This window comes from Chelmon rostratus, chromosome 20, assembly GCF_017976325.1.
Source record: "Chelmon rostratus isolate fCheRos1 chromosome 20, fCheRos1.pri, whole genome shotgun sequence".
Taxonomy (NCBI): domain Eukaryota; kingdom Metazoa; phylum Chordata; class Actinopteri; order Chaetodontiformes; family Chaetodontidae; genus Chelmon; species Chelmon rostratus.
This window is the reverse complement of record NC_055677.1, coordinates 9,936,581-9,954,063: the sequence shown is the minus strand read 5'-3', so window position 1 is coordinate 9,954,063 and position 17,483 is coordinate 9,936,581. Positions and strand designations below refer to the sequence as shown.

The window sequence follows — 17,483 nt, the reverse complement described above, 5'->3', positions numbered from 1 at the left end:
TGTCGTTCGCCATGGCTGAATCACATATGAATAAACACACAAAACCTTCAATCGGTGACTGCTGGTTTTATTTGAGAGCTAGTGCAAATGTAGATAAGTGACAACGCATGCCGAAGGCACCGACAGGCACGAGTCTGTCACAGGAAAACTGCTGCAGTACATCACATAATGAAATACTTGATAAAGTGAATTACGGTTCAACGTGTTTAGAGCAGATTCTCGCGTGGTACAGTTAATTTCTTGATATGCTCGTCACATCAATGGTCAAAAGGAAGTTACAAAGCATCTTAAGTCTGTTTTAAAAAAATGGAAATTACATCGACAAACATAGTGGAGCAGTCATCTTCACCAAACACCTGAACACATGCACACAGACAAACATCATTTGCCTTTCATATCATACTGTCGCCACAGACTCCAGTGACCAATTATGGCATTAATATTGAGAAAATGTAAATCACGGCTTGTTCTAGTTAGAAAACTCATAAAACACTGAAACAGTTGAGTACTTGTTGTGTTGCTTGATAAATACATTGTTTGAGCATGATTTGTATGGCCCTGAATGGAAATACAAAGCCTCAAGAAATCAATAAAAATGACAACACTACTCAGAAATCACGCCTCACTCTTCCAATTACTCTCCAAAATGGCACATATAGTTTAATGGCTTCCCTTCAAATTACTCCCAAACCTGCTCATTCAGTCACATTTTCCCTCACTTTTCCCATGTTACCACACGGGAGCTCTACACAAAAAAGCTAAAATTAAACAATGAGAGGAAAGTGTGACACAGACAACGGTGAGTCAGCAGCTGCAGCAGGGCAGACGACACATTGTTTGCTTTTTCCGTGAAGAATCTTTGGAAAGAGTCGATCGGAGTTGTATTATTTAGCTTCGAAACTGGACAAAGTCCCTTGGCGTTTTCAGAGAACGCTGCCGCGGGCGTGAGGGTTTTCCTGACGGGAGCCTACTCGGCGTCGACGAGCATGAGGTGCACGAACAGTCCGGCTGAGCAGATGACGTCTCCTCTCTTGGTGAGCAGCGGAATGTGGCGATATCCTGCAGAAAAGGAAGTGGTTTTTAGCTTTGTCAGCAAAATATGGCAACAGATGGGACACAAACTGAAGTCGTATGATTTACACAGCGGTCTCCCTTTCTATCGATCAACACTGCCGAGGAGTAATCAATTACATGTAATTACATTACAAAATAAATAGAACTGAAATCTGTTGCTCTTTTCAGTAAAAAGCTTATGCAGAGGGTAACATTCATTCTGCTTTACGTCTTTTCACTGAGCAGGACTTGTCGAGGTTTTGAGTGTTACTTTTGTTCTTTCCTGTTTTATGTTGAAAGTTTACCTCATGTGTCATCTTTCCCGCCTTTGTGGTAGTTTGATTTGAATCACCTGTCCCTCGTTTGTTCTCACCTGCGCCCTATCAGTCCTCTCTCTGTATTTAAGCCAGTGCTTTTCCCTCTGTCTTTGCCAGACTGTTGTCTTGCCTCTTGTGTGTGTATTCCAGTGTTTCCCCTGCGCTTTTTGTGATGTTGGACTTTTGCATTTTTTTGCATTGAACGTTGCATAACTTCTCATATTTTAGACTTGTGCTCATTGCTCACTTATGGGATTTATTTAAATTTTTTACTTTGGCTTTGACCCGCACTTATCTCACCATCCATTCAGTCTTTATGTTGTTTGTGACAAAACTAAATAAATGTATCTGTCTGGGAATTCCTTCTTTTGACACATTTCCATTTTGGCCAAAGCCATTGTGAATAATTTGAGTGCAACGCCAGCGAGGGTGCGAGGTTCTCTTGTTTGAATCTGTGCGAACAGCTGGAAGCTGAAGAATTGTTTCTCCAGTTCTGTGCTTCCCGCTGTCTTAGCTAGACTTTCTTACCGCTCTGTACGCTGGTGAGCGGTAGACAGTACTGCCCGACGAGATCATTCTGGGACGTTGAGTCATAGTCCTCCACCACAAATCGCACCATCGCCAGTTCCGGGACGTGGATGTCAAACTGGAATCTCTCATTCCACATGGGGTTGAACCCTGCCGGGACAGACTGCTGTTCAGCTGGTGCAACTCACAAAAATACTGTAGATATCATTTTATTTTTCTGTCAAAGCATGTGACAGTCAGTGTCCATTTATATGTGTGTTATGCTCACCATTGTTTTCAATGTAGTGTGTCTCCTTGCTGGCGTTGTCGGCCGGGACACCGTAGACCTCCACTCTCACCAGAGGGTCAACGATGGATTTGTGTTTGTCCTTGTTGATTTTGGGTAACTGCTGAGCTGAGATCACCTTTTGTATTGAGACACCAAACACGAACAATATGAAGCAGTACATATATGGAATAAAACAAATGTCTACAGCGTGAAAAGGCATTAGAAAATGGTGGAGTATTTAACAATAGAAATTTATATAGAAAATATAAATAATATAATAAATATAATCTAAATATAAAGAAATAAAGGTCCAGTGTGAAGGATTTAGCGGCATCTTGTGGTGAGGCTGTTGGTTGCAACAAACTGAACACCCCTCGTTTCACCCTCCCATAGAGTAGCCACAAAAACATGAAACACTCTCTAGGACCAGTGTTTTGTTTGTCCATTGTGGGCTACTGTAGAAACATGGCGGACTCTGTGGATTTATCCCTCTGTAGATATAAAGAGCTCCTTCTAAGGCAACTAAAATACATTGATTCTTCGATATTATTGCCCCACTTGGGCAAACCCGAGTCAAAAAAGACTGGACACGGCGCTGTTGTTAGGCCTCAGGGATACACATGAAGTTTGTTTAAAGGAAATCTCCACAGGGCACCTTTTTAAAACTTTCTTTCAGGTGTAGCTTCAAGCAGACCTCACCATGACATGGAAGGTCTTCCTCTTCAGCCAGGGCCCTTTGGTTAGCGTGCTGGGATCGAACTGAGAGGACAGGCTTCTCAGAAATTCCGGTTTCAGGATGTAGCCGCAGACGCCATTCGGCAGAAACTGACCCTGGTTTAGGTGCATCTCCTTGGAGGGAGTCTGGAAGTTCAGTGCCACTAAAAACCAAGGCAGAGGGAGAAGGGGGTGAGACCACTACGCCTAATATAACAATAACGGCTGGATTTCTGCTTGTAGTAATGGGAGTGTACCTATCTGGCAGCCAACGTTCCACATGGGCACTGGGTTGTAGTTGGAGGAGTCCGTTCTGGAGCCGGCTGGGTAGATCCGACTGAGTTTGTCCATGTTGTGATGGATGTAGGCAGTGGCTACGAGACCACATCAAAAAAGCAGTGCTTGAACACACTTGACACATGCTCCTCAGCAAGGTTTGTAACATGGTGGCCGTGTTTACCTGAAGTCTCAGCCAGGCTGAAAGCTTTACTCTCCTTGAAGGACGACATCTCGTAGAAGGCCTGGTTGTCCTTGGCGTGCTCAAAGCCGTTAAAATGGACACTCTTGCAGTAGATGACGATGTCTGAGAGCTGCTTGGCAAGTTTGATCTTTGATTTCTAAAAGGAGACGGGACAGTGGATCAGTTTTCTGCTCATTCAAAGACCACACTTGAAAAAGTATGGTAATAATAATAATAAGCACTTGACACACCTTTGGTTTGGCTTTTTGGCCATTCTCCTTACAGTCTGCAGCCTCGTCCTCCTCAGACACAGTTTCTTCCTCCATGGTGTTCTCGTTGCTGAAGGCAGCGCTCAGTTTGTTCAGTCGCTTTCCCTTGATGAGGAACTTGCCCTTCAGCTCCTGCTCCAAAACAGACAAAATGTGTTTTTATGTGTTGTTATGCAGTTTCTAAACACAAAACTCGAGATACATACTGCGCAGTAATTGCTAAATGCAGGAGAGCACATTCTTACTTTACAATAGCAAAAAGCACGTGTTGTTGGTGACTGCTCAACACGCCCTCTCAACAGCCAATGACAGAAGGGAAAATGTGTAATACATAATTATAATTTCATTTGAGGCTGACAGTGCCACAGGCATCCATCTCATGGGTGCTACATTTGAACAGAACAGCCCACAAGGGCTTAGGAATGTCTCTGAAAGATGATTTGACACGCTAATACTTCCCTTTTTGTGTGTCTGTCCCAATAAAGAGAACATTTTTCAATTCATCTGGGGGCCCTGCGTGTCCTTACTTAAGGGGCAAAGATGTGGGGGAAAGGAGGAAAATGGAAAAGTGAGAGTAAAAGAGTAAAGAATGACATTAAAAGAAAGACATGCAAGTTAAGGCCAAAAGGCTTTTTACAGCGAGGCAAACATTGAGAGGTGTGTAGTGCAAACTGCAATCATGAAAGCAGTTTGTGGAAGAAAAGCTGCATTTATATAGTGTTAAATGAGTGTGAGCATTCCTTACACGCCTTGTGTGCAAACACTAACTACCAACCTCTGCTGGCATAAAAAATGAAATTCCACTGGCCACGTATCAAACAAGGCGCTCTCTCACACACTGCCTGGCCTCACAGTCCGATCTTGCAACGACTTATTAGTTAATAAACAACAGCTCAGAAAGTGCTCGCTGAGACAAGCGAATAAAGTGCATAACTCTTGTGTGCCAACATTAACGACACATGGAGGAGGAGCGGAGGCTTGAAATTGATGCTGTTTTGATTATGGTTCATTTGGTGCCCACATAATGGGGATGGGTGTAGCTTTAATCTCATCAGCTTCCTTCCCAGACAGATCTAATAGTCAAAGTTCAAGTAAACAGGAAGGTGAAAAAATCTGGCAGAGCGGTTCATTAACTTGGTGTTTTTAGGTGCGATCTTCCTTGGGAGGCCTTACAGCAAGGCTCTAAAGACTGTGAATGTTACGTGATGCGAATCAGTGAGCTCAGGTGAAAGGCCACACACCTCAGGTGAGGGAAAGTTGGTGGGCATGGTGTTGCCCAGAGGCTTTGTGAGCAAAGCGTCACCCAGGATGGAGATCATGTGATGGGCCATGAGCTTCTGTTGGTCCACGCTGCAGTGGTTCTCCAGGGACAGGATCACTGGGTACTCAGACGTCTGGAGAGACAAAGGAACCAGTCTTTCAGTGAAGGTGAAGCTCAGCCTCTCCAAAATCAGATGAATGAGAACAGGAATGTTAAATACGGTAAATCCTGCCCCACAGGTGATGTACGTCACATACTTTGAAGGCGTAGTCCTTGATGGCTTTGATGACGTCTCTGAAGAGCACTTTGGATGTGAGCGTGTAGCCGTGGTAAATGACAGGCTCGCCGTTAGCGCCATCCCAGCAGTCCAGTTCCACACAGCGACAGCTCTTCATCAGTGCTCTGCAAGGCAGGAAAGCCTTCATGAAAACCTGCACACCACTGGGATCGCCCCTGTCCTTTTTCACAACGCAGACGTGTTTCCAGGAACTTTTTTTGCATTTTCGACCAAAGGAAACTAGTGTCCTGGGTTCCTGGACCATAGTTCCTGTTCCCTAAAAAATCCCTGCTCCTGAGGTACTCTGCATGTTGTACGCCTCTACAGTGTTGCAGTTTACATCCATGTCTGTCCAGATTCATATGAAATATGTAGTGAAAACTTTGAAGGAATTTAGTAAAATGCATTAGGATTAGGATTGGATTGGAGTGTGTATTCTTGGGTGAAATAGAAGTTATCACTATATTGACATTTATGATTACAGTAAAAAACATTCTGTCTTCACTTAGAGACTATTTTTCCAGAGGAGCACAGAGGACTGATAGAGAGCTTCATCACATGGTGCAACGACAATCAGTTGAAGCTCAATATCAGCAGAACCAATGAGCTTGTGCTGGACTACAATGCTTCACACACATCTTGCTTCACAACCCGGCATCACAGATGATCAGCACAGTTTCAAGGTGGACGCCCAAGATTAGTGTCACCAACTCAGTATCTGACCACATGTGAAATATGGTCTCAATCTACCCTTCTGTTCCTGACTTAAGCTGTTTTTGCAGAACGTTGTGATGTCACAGTGAAGTAGACCTTTCACCTTTTGGATATAAAATGTCTTCACTTCACCATTTTAACCTATGAGACATTTTTATGAAACTTAGTCAAAATTAGCGAATTAATTCTTGAGTTTTGGTCAAAAAAATGCGTTTTGTGAAGTCACAGTGACCTTTGAACGCCAATCTAATCAGTTCATCCTTGAGTCCAAGTGAAAAGCAGCACATGTGGAAAATACTTCACTGTCAAGCTGCTTTTTATGAAGAATTAATAAAATTAGCATGATGGAGTGAAGCTGCTAAAGGATATGTACAGCATGTTGGTGAAAGTAGTTACTTTATGTAGGCTTCTGTGCTGCTGGGTCCTTTGAGTTGGTCCTCCATCAGGTATGTGTTGTGGGAGGAGGAGATGTAGTAATTGTTCAGAGGTTGGTTCATGTCCTGATACACGTGTTTATGAGCCGGGTTGAGGATGGAGCCTTCCTCCTGGTGCAGGTACATCAGGAAGCCATCTTTGGTCATACGATTCTTCTCCTTCGCTGGTGGACAGTGGACAGACATGATGATGAAAAGTGTTAATTCAAACACCTGCTATCAAACAGTGTCTCTCTCAGTTCTCTGTGCTGCTGTGTACCCCAAAGACGAATGATTCAGTGTCTGAGCCCTACCTGTCCCGTCCACCTCATATTTTTCAATCAGCTTGAGAGCGTCCTCCATGGACACCTCCTCCCTCTGCTCATTCAACAGGAAGTTGAGCAGGTCTCTGGCGCTCATCTGACCCTCTGTCTCAGCATACTTCCCATAAATCACATCGATCTCCTCTCGGTGTGTCAGCAGGTTGTAGAAGTGCTTGATCTCTGAGCCCTCCAACGAGCCTGAATTGGACTTGTCACATTTCTATGCAACATGAGACACGATGGAACAATCATTCAAACAGATTTGATTTGAAGTTTGATGAACTATGCACTTCATGGTTAGTACACTGATTTTAAAATGCAGATGTGTAGGATACGAAGGCGCGTCGATGAATTTTCTCACCTTGAAAATATCCTCTGCGTAAGTGTCGTCCACTTCGACGTTGATCTGTCGCAGGAAGTGCTTCAGCTCCTTCAGGGTCATCTTGTTGTCCTCATTCTTGTCTGCTTTCCGCATGCAGTTGATGATCCAGCTGGCATTAAGATGTAAGGGTTTGGTTTGCACGTATTCAACGGAACTACGCAACTCAACTGAAGCACAGATTCTGCAACATGTTTGAGCTAATAAAGAACGAAACCACCAATCAGGGGCTGCAAAAAGCACTTAGTGATGTCTTTTCCCAAGAGTTCAAGAGAAGAAACTATTGAGAAACATGTATGTAAACACATTTCCCTGCTACAGACTTTGTCGAGGATACTGCTCGCTCTTCTGCTGGCGGCTGAGGTTGCGCATATTAGTGATGATCTTCTCTATGCCGTTGACCCACTGTTTCGCCTCCACCCCGCTGGCTGCCATCAGGTCCAGATTTTTCTTGCGTCCCTTGAAGATGATGGAGAAACATCGCTCTTCAACACTGGGCTCGGTGTGTTTGTTGAGCCCCTCAGACTGACGGCCCTTGCGCACCGAATCAATGTCATCAATGGAGACTGTTTGGAGAGAGGAAGCAGGTTGTTAGACAGTCTGGTCCTTGAGACATCACCAACAGTCGGTCTGATATTAACTGGAGTCTGCAGATGTCAGATGTCCTTTGTCTGTCCACAAAATCTAATTCATTTTCAGCATTTCAGCAATTATGAAATGTACTTTTACGAGAAACAATCTTCAGCGATGTATACTCAAAAGAAAATCTATGTTTTTAATGCAAATTCTGCATTATAATTTGTTTTGCATCGATGCTTTAAGTGCTATCCTACTGATCGCATGTCATCAGCGGCTGTGATTATTGTTAATGGCGTTGTTAGAACCATATACAGTTTTGAGTGTGATATTTGGGCACAACCATGAAGTAGCTGCCAGAGACATTTGACTCCTCGAAGCAAAACCTGATAACTCTTCCTCAGACAGGCGGAATCTTGGGGCTGCAGACTTTTTGTCCTGATAGGAACATCTGAGTGCCAGAAACTGTTTTTCAGTCTTATCTACAGGAAGGCTTTTGTTTCTGTGTGGTAGATGGCTTCTGTGGTCTTCACTCACAAGGCACACGATGGCAGATAAAAACATATGCAACAGCAACAGCCTTCGAGCGCACTGGATGTTTGGAGGATCGCGCAGTCTAAACTTCTCGGTATGACCCCGAAGACGTTTGTCTTAAACCAGTAACAACTGGTTTTTGGGCTAACACCTCATTAATGTTGTTGATCCAGCAGCAACGCTGGCATTCATTTGACGGTTGTTGTTAGCTATCAGATGAATATAAGACCATTATTCACTCTCCTTCTTGGCTCTGTATGAGCCTCTGAGGGAAATATCTGGGTGCTTCTAAATGCACCACTATGTTCACTATGTTAGCTAGTTTGAAACATGTTGCTGCATCCAATTCAGAATAAGCAAACATTTACAAAAACCAGTGAAGTTGATGAGGTAAAACATTAAATATGTTGTCTTTGTTATAAGTATTAGTCAAAAAGCATTAGGAATCTTAAAGAACACAAATGCAAAATGTGTTATTTATTCCAAAAAATGTCTTATTTCTTGCAGCAATGAAGAATAACGATGTGGTGAGATACGAACTTGTATAACAGATTTTTTTCCTACTAAATATCCAACACACACTTACCAAACATGTTACATAACAACAGTAGGTTGAGCATGCATGAACTGAGCAGTTCAGTTTTAGTTTGAGTCCCTCTGAGACTGAGTCTGAGTCTGAGATGATCTCTCAACCCAAACACATTCCACTGAGATTTGATTACTGCACTTAACAACAGTTTGATGCAATCTGGCCTCCCTTGATCTTCTTCCCTCACAGACTGGCACACATAAAACACTGTGATCTCATTTCTAGCACTAAAAACATGTTTTATCAGACGCTCAAATAGACTGAAGGTCTCAGCACACGCAGCCTGTTTTTACCCATACATCGGGGGCCAGCTCTGTTGTTGAGCAGCTTAAAGTACGGAAGAGCATGCACCCCTTGTAACAAAACACCAAAGACCACAGGCTTAGCGAAGAGGCCATATGTAGTAGCTGGGTTACAATCAGTGTTTCTACCCTTTACATCCCGGGGGTAGAGAGTCTAATGAAGAGCGACCATTGTTCCAGTGAGAATCAGAGACCGTCTAAGGGCAGGATGAATTTAAAGGTCAGGCTACTTGAACAGCAAAACACAACAGTGGGGGGTGTGGCGAAATGCACCAAAGGCTTCATGGTGTAGACTCAGGTGACAGCTAGATGAACAAAATGCCGTGGAGGCACTCACCAGAAGAGCAGTGTTTGTTTAATCTGCACATGCACATTATCCCCAGCAAAACAGGCCTCTGCGGAGGAGTTTAGGTTTGTGAATTTGGATCGTTTTCAGAGAATCCCATCTGGAGAGCCGACCCACAGTGTCCAAGTCTTGTCATCCGCGTCACACTGGCATTGCTTAAATACCAGATGAATTTTCTCACAAAGAGTTTATTGTGGCAGCGCAGACAAAGTTCATGCTGCTGTTTCTAAAACCTCAACATTTAGCGGCGGAGAGGCTGTTTCCCAGAGAGCGGGGGCGTTCGTTAGCCACATCAGTGTATGAATAAACTTGACCTTAAGGTTAATATTCAGCTCGGAGTCGAAGTGGGAAGCTAACAGATATCATACACAAAATAAACCACCTACTTACCCTATCTGTCAGCCTTTGAATATGGTTAAGTCAAATTCTGATCTGATAAGTCTTCAAACTCTAGATCACCTTCATCTACGTGACAAACAGCCGACTGATGGTAACATGAGGGAATCTTTATGGAGGAATGTAAAGTGTCCGACATCTACCTCATACGACCCTGACGGTGTGTGTATGTGTGTGTGGGAAAAAAAACAGAGCTCTACAGTCTATGGGGACTGATGAGATGTGATCCAGAGCGGAGGGCTTTTCTGGATTGGAGTGTGGATGATTTACAGGCTTTGCATCTCAGTATTGTTAGAGTACAGGCCAAAATCTGTCTGTCACATTGAACAGCAAGAAGTATGAAGAAGTTGGCATCAAATATTGAATCAAATGTTTCCTGACTTAAATAAGGAAGCTTTTGTCTTTAAGCTTATACTGTTGTACTGCGTCCAAAACAAGCAAAGAAACAAAAGCATTTATTTGGAGTTGTGTTTCTGACCACCCAGCAAATGCAGGTCTGGTATTCACTCGACTTTTGTCTCTGTTTTTGGTCTCCACCAACACCTGAGGGAAATATTTGGCTCTGTAGCAGCTAAATGCTAACCTTTTGTGTGTGCGGTTTGGTGCTGGATAGGTACAGTACAGTGCGTTTAAATGAATGAGGCAAGATGATGAAACTGTCATTTGAGCCATTCGTCCCATAAAAATATTGATTTTAATTATTCCTTTAAATGAAGGTGCATTGATACCAAGAGTCGGATATCACAGTGGCACTGATTTTTCTGAAATTTTCAAATGCTATCCAACACTACCCGTATGTCCAAACGTCCAGTTTTCCCCACCATCAAAAACATGCAGCTTAGGTCAATTCTCCTGTCAGTTCCCTTCACTAAAGAAATGGCTGAGAGCTGGAGTTAGAGGCTGCTCACTGCTCCTCAGGGATGGGTTAAAATGCAGAGATATAACAAGACTACCCACTGATAAAACACTAAACCTATTGCAGCATATGAATCTGATTAAAAACAAGGCGTGCTGCCCTCCCACACTCTCTTACCTTATGCTGAAGCACTTAAGAGCTGATTGGTAATTGTGCTTTGCTAAAGCCCACAGGAAAGCAATAAAACATGCAGGCTTATTTCCGTAAACAAGGAAATGCCTGAGAACGCAAGGCCCATCTCTAAGCAAGTTTGGTCATGTCAAAAAATAGCTTTGACTCAGGACCGTTCATACGACGGCACTGCTTGATAGCACCTCTGTGTGTGTCATCTATTGTGTCTGTATGGGGAATATAAGGCGCACTGCTCTGTCTTTCAGTGTTTGTTCAAGGCTGAAGCTCAGAGCAAAGGTTATCAGGCCCGGTTGCAGCAGCCGCTGCCAGGATGAGAGATAAATCAGAGCTACCAGAGGCCCAGAAGACGCATACATACATTCACAGCCTGACAGTCGATCACTGAGCCAGAAATCAGAGGAAAATAATCTCGTTCACACACACGGACAAACCTACAGTCAGGATTCGCACTAGTTTTTTCCAGTCTGTCTTTGGCTGCAGTATCTGTGTGAGCTGTTTCCATTTCACCACCACATCTCACATATTCTGCAGCACCGGGGGATTTGAAGGGTGTGTTTGTGTGTGCACTGTAGAGCAACAAGCTATTGTTGAACTCTGAAAGGAGAACTCTGAGCTGACAGAATAAGGAGGATGTACGGGTAAGTAAAATAAAATGACTCGCAGAAGTCAGAGGGAGGGAAGTTTAATAGAGCTTCTCCCCAATTTGTGCATTGTGTAAATGAAATCCCACCTTGTTCACACACAAAAAGAGAATTATGCAAACACACACATGTAAGCCAGTAAAAGATGACACTCACAGGTCTGGTTTCGCTTGAATGTTTTGTGGGATTCATGCCAAAACGTTTTACAGTCTTCCTGCAGTTTGAAGAAGCGGTTCTTCTTCCAGGAGGACGAGCGAATCTTGACCAGCTCCCCACCGATCAGCAGGAACTGGAGATCTGCATCTCCCTCCAAACCTACAGGAGTGACAGGGTTGGAGAGAGAAATCATGACATTGTTAGTATAAATATTGAATACATAGGTTTCTTGAAATGCTCGATCTACATTTCCCATAATGCAATAAACAGCATCTTTCTGCGTAACACTCCCTGGCTCCACGTTGTAACACAGGTATAATGCCTGTTTCACGTTTTATGTTCCATGTTCTGCTGGGAATGATCCAATTAAATTCCACTTTTTGCCAAATTAATATTTGTACAGCGAAAAGGGAGAATAGTTTAAAGTAGGTGAATATTATCTCTTCACAGACTATTACTCCTAGACTAAATTGACCTTTATGAGTAAAATCAGTGGTGTGGCCCTTTAAACAGGGGTGGATGAAGTATTTAGATCCTTTACTTCAGTGAAAGTACTAATACCACACTGTTAAAATACTTCACTATGAGTGAAAGTCCTGCATCCAAAACCTCACATGAGTAAAAATATGTAAGTATGTATTATCAGCAACATGTAGTTAAAGTATGAGAAGTAAAAGCACTCATTGTGCAGTAAAATGATCCCGTTTGGGGTTTCGCTTTCATATCTGATGTACTTGGATTAATATTACTGCTGCACTATGTGTACGTTGAATTTTGCTGCTGTGGATGTAAAATGGTGAGCTAATTTAAATACTTCATATTCTATAAGATCATCATATGTGTGTGAGGACCATGAATCTATAAGTCAACATTTCATTTCCAGCTAATCCAGTTTTTAAATAGTTTGTTTAGCTTAAGAACTAGGAGAATTTTATCAAGGACAAGGTATGAAAAGTTGTAATCAGAACGTCCAATATATGCCTGTGACATGTGACATGCCTGTGACATGTAGTGGAAAAGAAGCATAAAGTTGCATAAAACCGAAAGACCCAAGTAAAGTGCAAGTATCTCCAAAAAAGTACAGCACTTGAGTAAATGTACTTAGTTACATTCCACCACTGCCTTTGAGCATGCACTAAATGTCCCTTTATAAGCTTATAGTTTAACAAAATTGTATTTATGGGGTCTCAGGATTGAAGTACTGCCTAGTGGAACATTTTGATTATATCAAACAAGTTTGATTTTTCCTTATGTTTTATTTTGTACTATTAATTTTGTCCAAAAAAAGACCCCGTAGTTTGATGACAGACATCTGAGCACAGTCAGCTGACAGATATGTGATAGCCTCTAATGTTCACTACATTATTCCACACATGATTTGTCACCAGATGAGCGGTGCCAGAGGCTTATCGCTCAGGTAAAGTAATCTGCTGATTCTGGCTTTCTGAGAAGGGCGTGTGACACCTGCTGAAAGAATGATTCACTCTTCATTTATGACATTAAGCCACTTTAAGGTCACAGAAAGTTAGTTTGTTTCCCAGCTGTGCAGATGTGAAGTAATGTTGGCGTTTGTCACACGGGTGGGACTGAACTTTGCATGCATGTTTCGCATCACACGAGCTCAAAATACTTGTTAACAGGGGAGTTGAGTAAAACGTGTATCGACTCATGTCTTCCCAGTAATCAGGGCGTTTGAGGATAACTGTAGTACATTCACTCTACTCAGCCGGGACTGTGTCAGAGTCGTGGGCACGACCACAACATTACAGACATTTTTTCCCCGGATCCCAGCACAGAGCCACAGAGGCTGTTTATGAGCTTCTGGCCTCTCTGCAGCCGGGGAGGAGGCCTGGGCGAAACAGCTCGAGAGCTCCAGCACCGCCTCTGCCCAGTCAGGCTTTCTTAACTCCTTCAGCTTCTCCTTGTTTGTCATGTAATCTGCTTCACCGTGAAGAAGAGGTGGCTTTATGTTATGGAAACAGAGCAGCCGCAAAAACGTCTGTGACTCGTAACACTTCCCCAAATCGTGAAAAAGTGAGTCATACTGTACATTTGGAGCGAGTTTTCTTTTCTGTCTTTGCACAGTAATCAGTTTCAGATGCAAGGTTGGATAAGAAATTATCTTAAACCCACAGTAATACTGCCTACACCCTATTAGGCAAGCTAGGGCAAGAGGCATCAAGGCGAAATAACAGGGAGTGATAGCTGGAGGAAATTTTGATAAGGGTTCACACACAACCTGAGTGGGAGTTGGTGTCCCGTCTTTGAATACTGTTTGTTTTTCCAGAAAATAACTGAGATTTGAGGAAACTTTTCTCCAAATGTCCCATTTATGAAGCCTGAATGAAAAGGTTTACCAAGGTAAACAAGATGTTGTGAGTTAAATAATGTCTGGATGAAAAGTTTTTCAGTTTGCTCTGGAGAGCTTTCCATCAGCTGGCCTTGCATTGCTCTGCTGTCCTCTCTCTCTAAATAACGGATGCATCATGAAAGTTACATGATTTAAATGAGAGACAGTAGCACAAAATGTCAAGAAGAAACATCACAGCGGAGTTCCCCTCTGCTCATCAAACTCTTTTTAGGGTTTGAGCGCCTTCCTGTGTCTGTCCCAGATTGTAAATGTCATTTTCTGCTGCCTTCTCTGGGTTGCTGTCGCCGTGGCAGAAAGAAAGAATCCATCGCTCCAGGCGAGGAGGAAGCCTCTTTATCCTGCACTGCAGGTTGCATGGCAGCAACACACACAGGCGAGTTACCCTGCAGGAATACATATGACCAGTGATGTACATTAGATGTGTGTGTGTGTGTGTGTGTGTGTGTGTGTGTGTGTGTGTGTGTGCGCGCGCGCGCGCGCGCGCTGTGTTGGCCGAATAATCTGTGCGCGCGTCATTTGCACCTTTTCGGGGGGACTCACCTAGGCGTCTTCCGTTCTCCTGCGCAACTTTTTTCACCTGCTCCTGGAAAGCCTGCTCCTCGGATTTTGTCCTCTTCGGACGTTTATGTAAACAAGACATTGTGGAATGACTTTTCTTTTTTTAGAAAAAGTAAACTATATAAATATATATATATATATCCAGTCGCTGTTTTAATCTGTGCTCGGTGTGGAAGAGAAGCAGCCACCACGTAGGCTCCCCCCCGCCTCATGGGGCGGGTCTAACCTCATCTACTGCCCTGCTGTATTCCCTGCAGCGGAGACCGTCCAGCTGTGCACTCTGTGAGGACTTACACCTGGTGAAGAACAGGTCTTCCCGGTGATTCAGCCTCAGTCTTAAACTCTTATTAATGCAAAAAAAAACAAAAAAAACAAACAAACAAAAAAAAACGTTTGATTGGCTCGGGAATTATAGGAAAACACAGACAATCATCGCCAGCAATGAGGAGTCTCACTCCTGGAACCATTTAATTGCTGAAAGGAAAACGACATTAATGACACATGATGCCTTTAAATGAAGCACGTTAAATCATCTTGATGCGTGAGCTTTCGTATCTATTTCCAAAACCAATTTGTAGACGAAACTGAATATCAATCTGTTGGTGCTGAGCTGTGAAATAGCGCCATCGCATGGTAGAGATGCACGAAAATAAAACCGCCTATTCGACTAAAACTTTTTGGTTTCAGCTCTCGGGACATCTGAAACTCCGTGAAAATGTTTCCGCATGATCAGAGGTGGATAAAACACACACTGCACGTGTCACTTATTCTTAAAAAAATCATTTGCAAGTGCCCCCCAAAGCAAACAAGCAGTGTGCGGTTAATCGTGACACCTGCACGCATGTGGTCTTGGATCGTGATATCGTCATGGAAATGTCACCAAACCAAACCACAACCCCCAAACTGACTGCCTAGAAGTCATATTTGCTATAAAGGAAAGCAACAAGCAACCCGGTGTTGGGTCAACAGCATCAACAGCGTTAGGTTGGCACTTATTTGTGTGACGAAATAACAAATATAGACAACAACAGCAATCTTTGAAATAATGTCACACACACGCACGCACAAAAAGCCTCCTATTAACTTGAGCAGGTTGAATATTCTCCTCCCCCTCCTGTGAAAAAACGCTTCAACAGGTGAGCTCTTGGGATTAAACAGGCGCTAGAGCACAAATCTGTAAACTGTGCGTCACCACGCACCGACTCACCATGGCTCCCAGCTGTGCCATTTCGCTCCATCGTGGTTTCAGTCCAAGGAAATCACCATGCGCCGGGATAAAGTCCTCTCTCTCCTCCAGAGTGGTGCCGACTGTGTAGCTGGAGCTATCAGGGGCATCAACACTTGCCCGCTCGTCCTGTGTGGGGAATAATCCAATCCGTGTTCCCTGTCCGAGCCGACCCACTGAGTGCGCAGTTAATGCCAACCCATCAGGCTCCCAGTCCACACCCACTGCAACACCGGTCTGACAAGTACAACACGGCTATTATAAGTTTTCTTTCAGGCTACACCTCTGGGTGGAATTCCACCAACATATCATAGAAATAAGCACTTGCACAAGGTCCAGTGTAAACCCTGATAAGATAGTGTTATATGGAGGCTTTTCTGTAACTCAGTGTTGTGGGATTTCTGTGGCATTCAGGAATCTAGAGTGTGATTTAATTAATTTAGGGTGTTGCCCTGGTCTAGCACAGACCTGCCATTTAGAGTCTGATGAGCGCTGTTGCCTCTCCCCTCTACCTTTATACACAGCACTGTTAATGTTGGTACTATCAGCACTTCACGTCACACCATGCCTGTAGTCATCATTATTGGAATACCTAAGGTCTTTACGCAGTCTAGGCCTACTGATAGCTGCTGAAGGCACCAATCCTGAGTAGAAATGTCAGCACAGCCTTTGGTGGAGCATTGATTCAAACAGAAATATGTGCTGAAGCAACAACTCAGCGCTAAATGAGCAGGTTTTGGTTGTCATGCATGCCTGGCCCATCTCTTGTGAACACAAAAACGCTCTTTCTGGACGCTGGCGAATTAATAAAGGGGTCTTGGAATTCTTTTGTTGTTGTCGGCGTCAATAATTTGGCAGGATGAAGTAGTAGTAGGAAAATAGTGTTTGATGCACATTGTTAGAATGTAATATATGGGGGCACAGACAGATCCCCCTTTGTGCCTCTCTATTATCAATGTCTGCCAGCTTGTTCTGTTCTATGAACTCTCACGCTGAGGCAAGTCTTGTGAAAAAAAAACACAGCTTTGTCTGGCAAACCACGAGGCGCTACAAAGTGAGCTCAACAACTGCCTCTTTGAGATCCCACTTCAGCAATGCATGAGCTGATCAGCACAGTCAAGGATTTTGTTTTTGGTGTCTAGATTTTGGGAATCTCGGCCTCCTGTGCAAAAAAAAAAAAAAAATCACTTTCACTTCGCCTTTGCATGGCACAATCTGCTAAAACGATCCTAACATGAGCCTTTTCAGTATCTGTTTGCACTTCTGCATTGTACAAGGGAATCCAAATACTCTTTCTAGGTTGCCTCATGGAAAATAAATCACATACACAACACAGACACTGCCACACCTCATATGACAACACAATATGCGGGTGTGACTGTTTAATAAACATGTTGCATCTGGCCTCATGAAGTAGTCTGGCTCATGGTTCAGTGTGACAGAAAGAAAATGCTGCAGAGAATCAGGAAATTCTTATTAATGAAAATTATTCTTGTTCAGTGAAATTAACTCAGCTTTAATCATTAACTCAGTGCACCCTGTGTTTATCAGTTTCAACTTGAAATAACTGGTTAGAAAATATTTATCACTTCACTTTGTCACTTCATGTGAGGACTTTAAAAGAAGAAAAACGTTTTCTCATCAGTCAGAAAAACTTCACAAAATGTACAGTATTTGGCTTATCCCTTTAGACAATAGTCTTATGTCTAGTTTGAATACAGTTTCAAGATAGAAATATGATCTGTATGTGTCTCACTTAAAGAAT

At 43.2% G+C, this 17,483-nt stretch overlaps 1 protein-coding gene across 2 annotated transcripts; it reads right to left on the bottom strand.

Moving 5' to 3' along the window:
• Positions 1-51: 51 nt before the first annotated feature.
• On the bottom strand, positions 52-15,911 carry plcd1a (phospholipase C, delta 1a). Of its 2 annotated transcripts, none has more exons than XM_041961070.1 (15): positions 15,701-15,911; positions 11,565-11,723; positions 7,314-7,542; positions 6,959-7,088; positions 6,589-6,817; positions 6,258-6,459; positions 5,128-5,272; positions 4,851-5,003; positions 3,592-3,741; positions 3,341-3,497; positions 3,138-3,254; positions 2,866-3,044; positions 2,167-2,302; positions 1,899-2,048; positions 52-1,059 (listed from the first exon to the last, which is right to left on the bottom strand). In XM_041961070.1, exons 1-15 carry the CDS (start codon positions 15,729-15,731, stop codon positions 968-970), a joined length of 2,259 nt encoding a protein of 752 aa, XP_041817004.1. In that variant the 5' UTR covers positions 15,732-15,911; the 3' UTR covers positions 52-967. The 2 variants fall into 2 exon arrangements, with proteins under 2 accessions (XP_041817004.1, XP_041817003.1); XM_041961069.1 differs by lacking the exon at positions 15,701-15,911 and adding an exon at positions 14,476-14,664.
• Between the last annotated feature and the right edge of the window lie 1,572 nt (positions 15,912-17,483).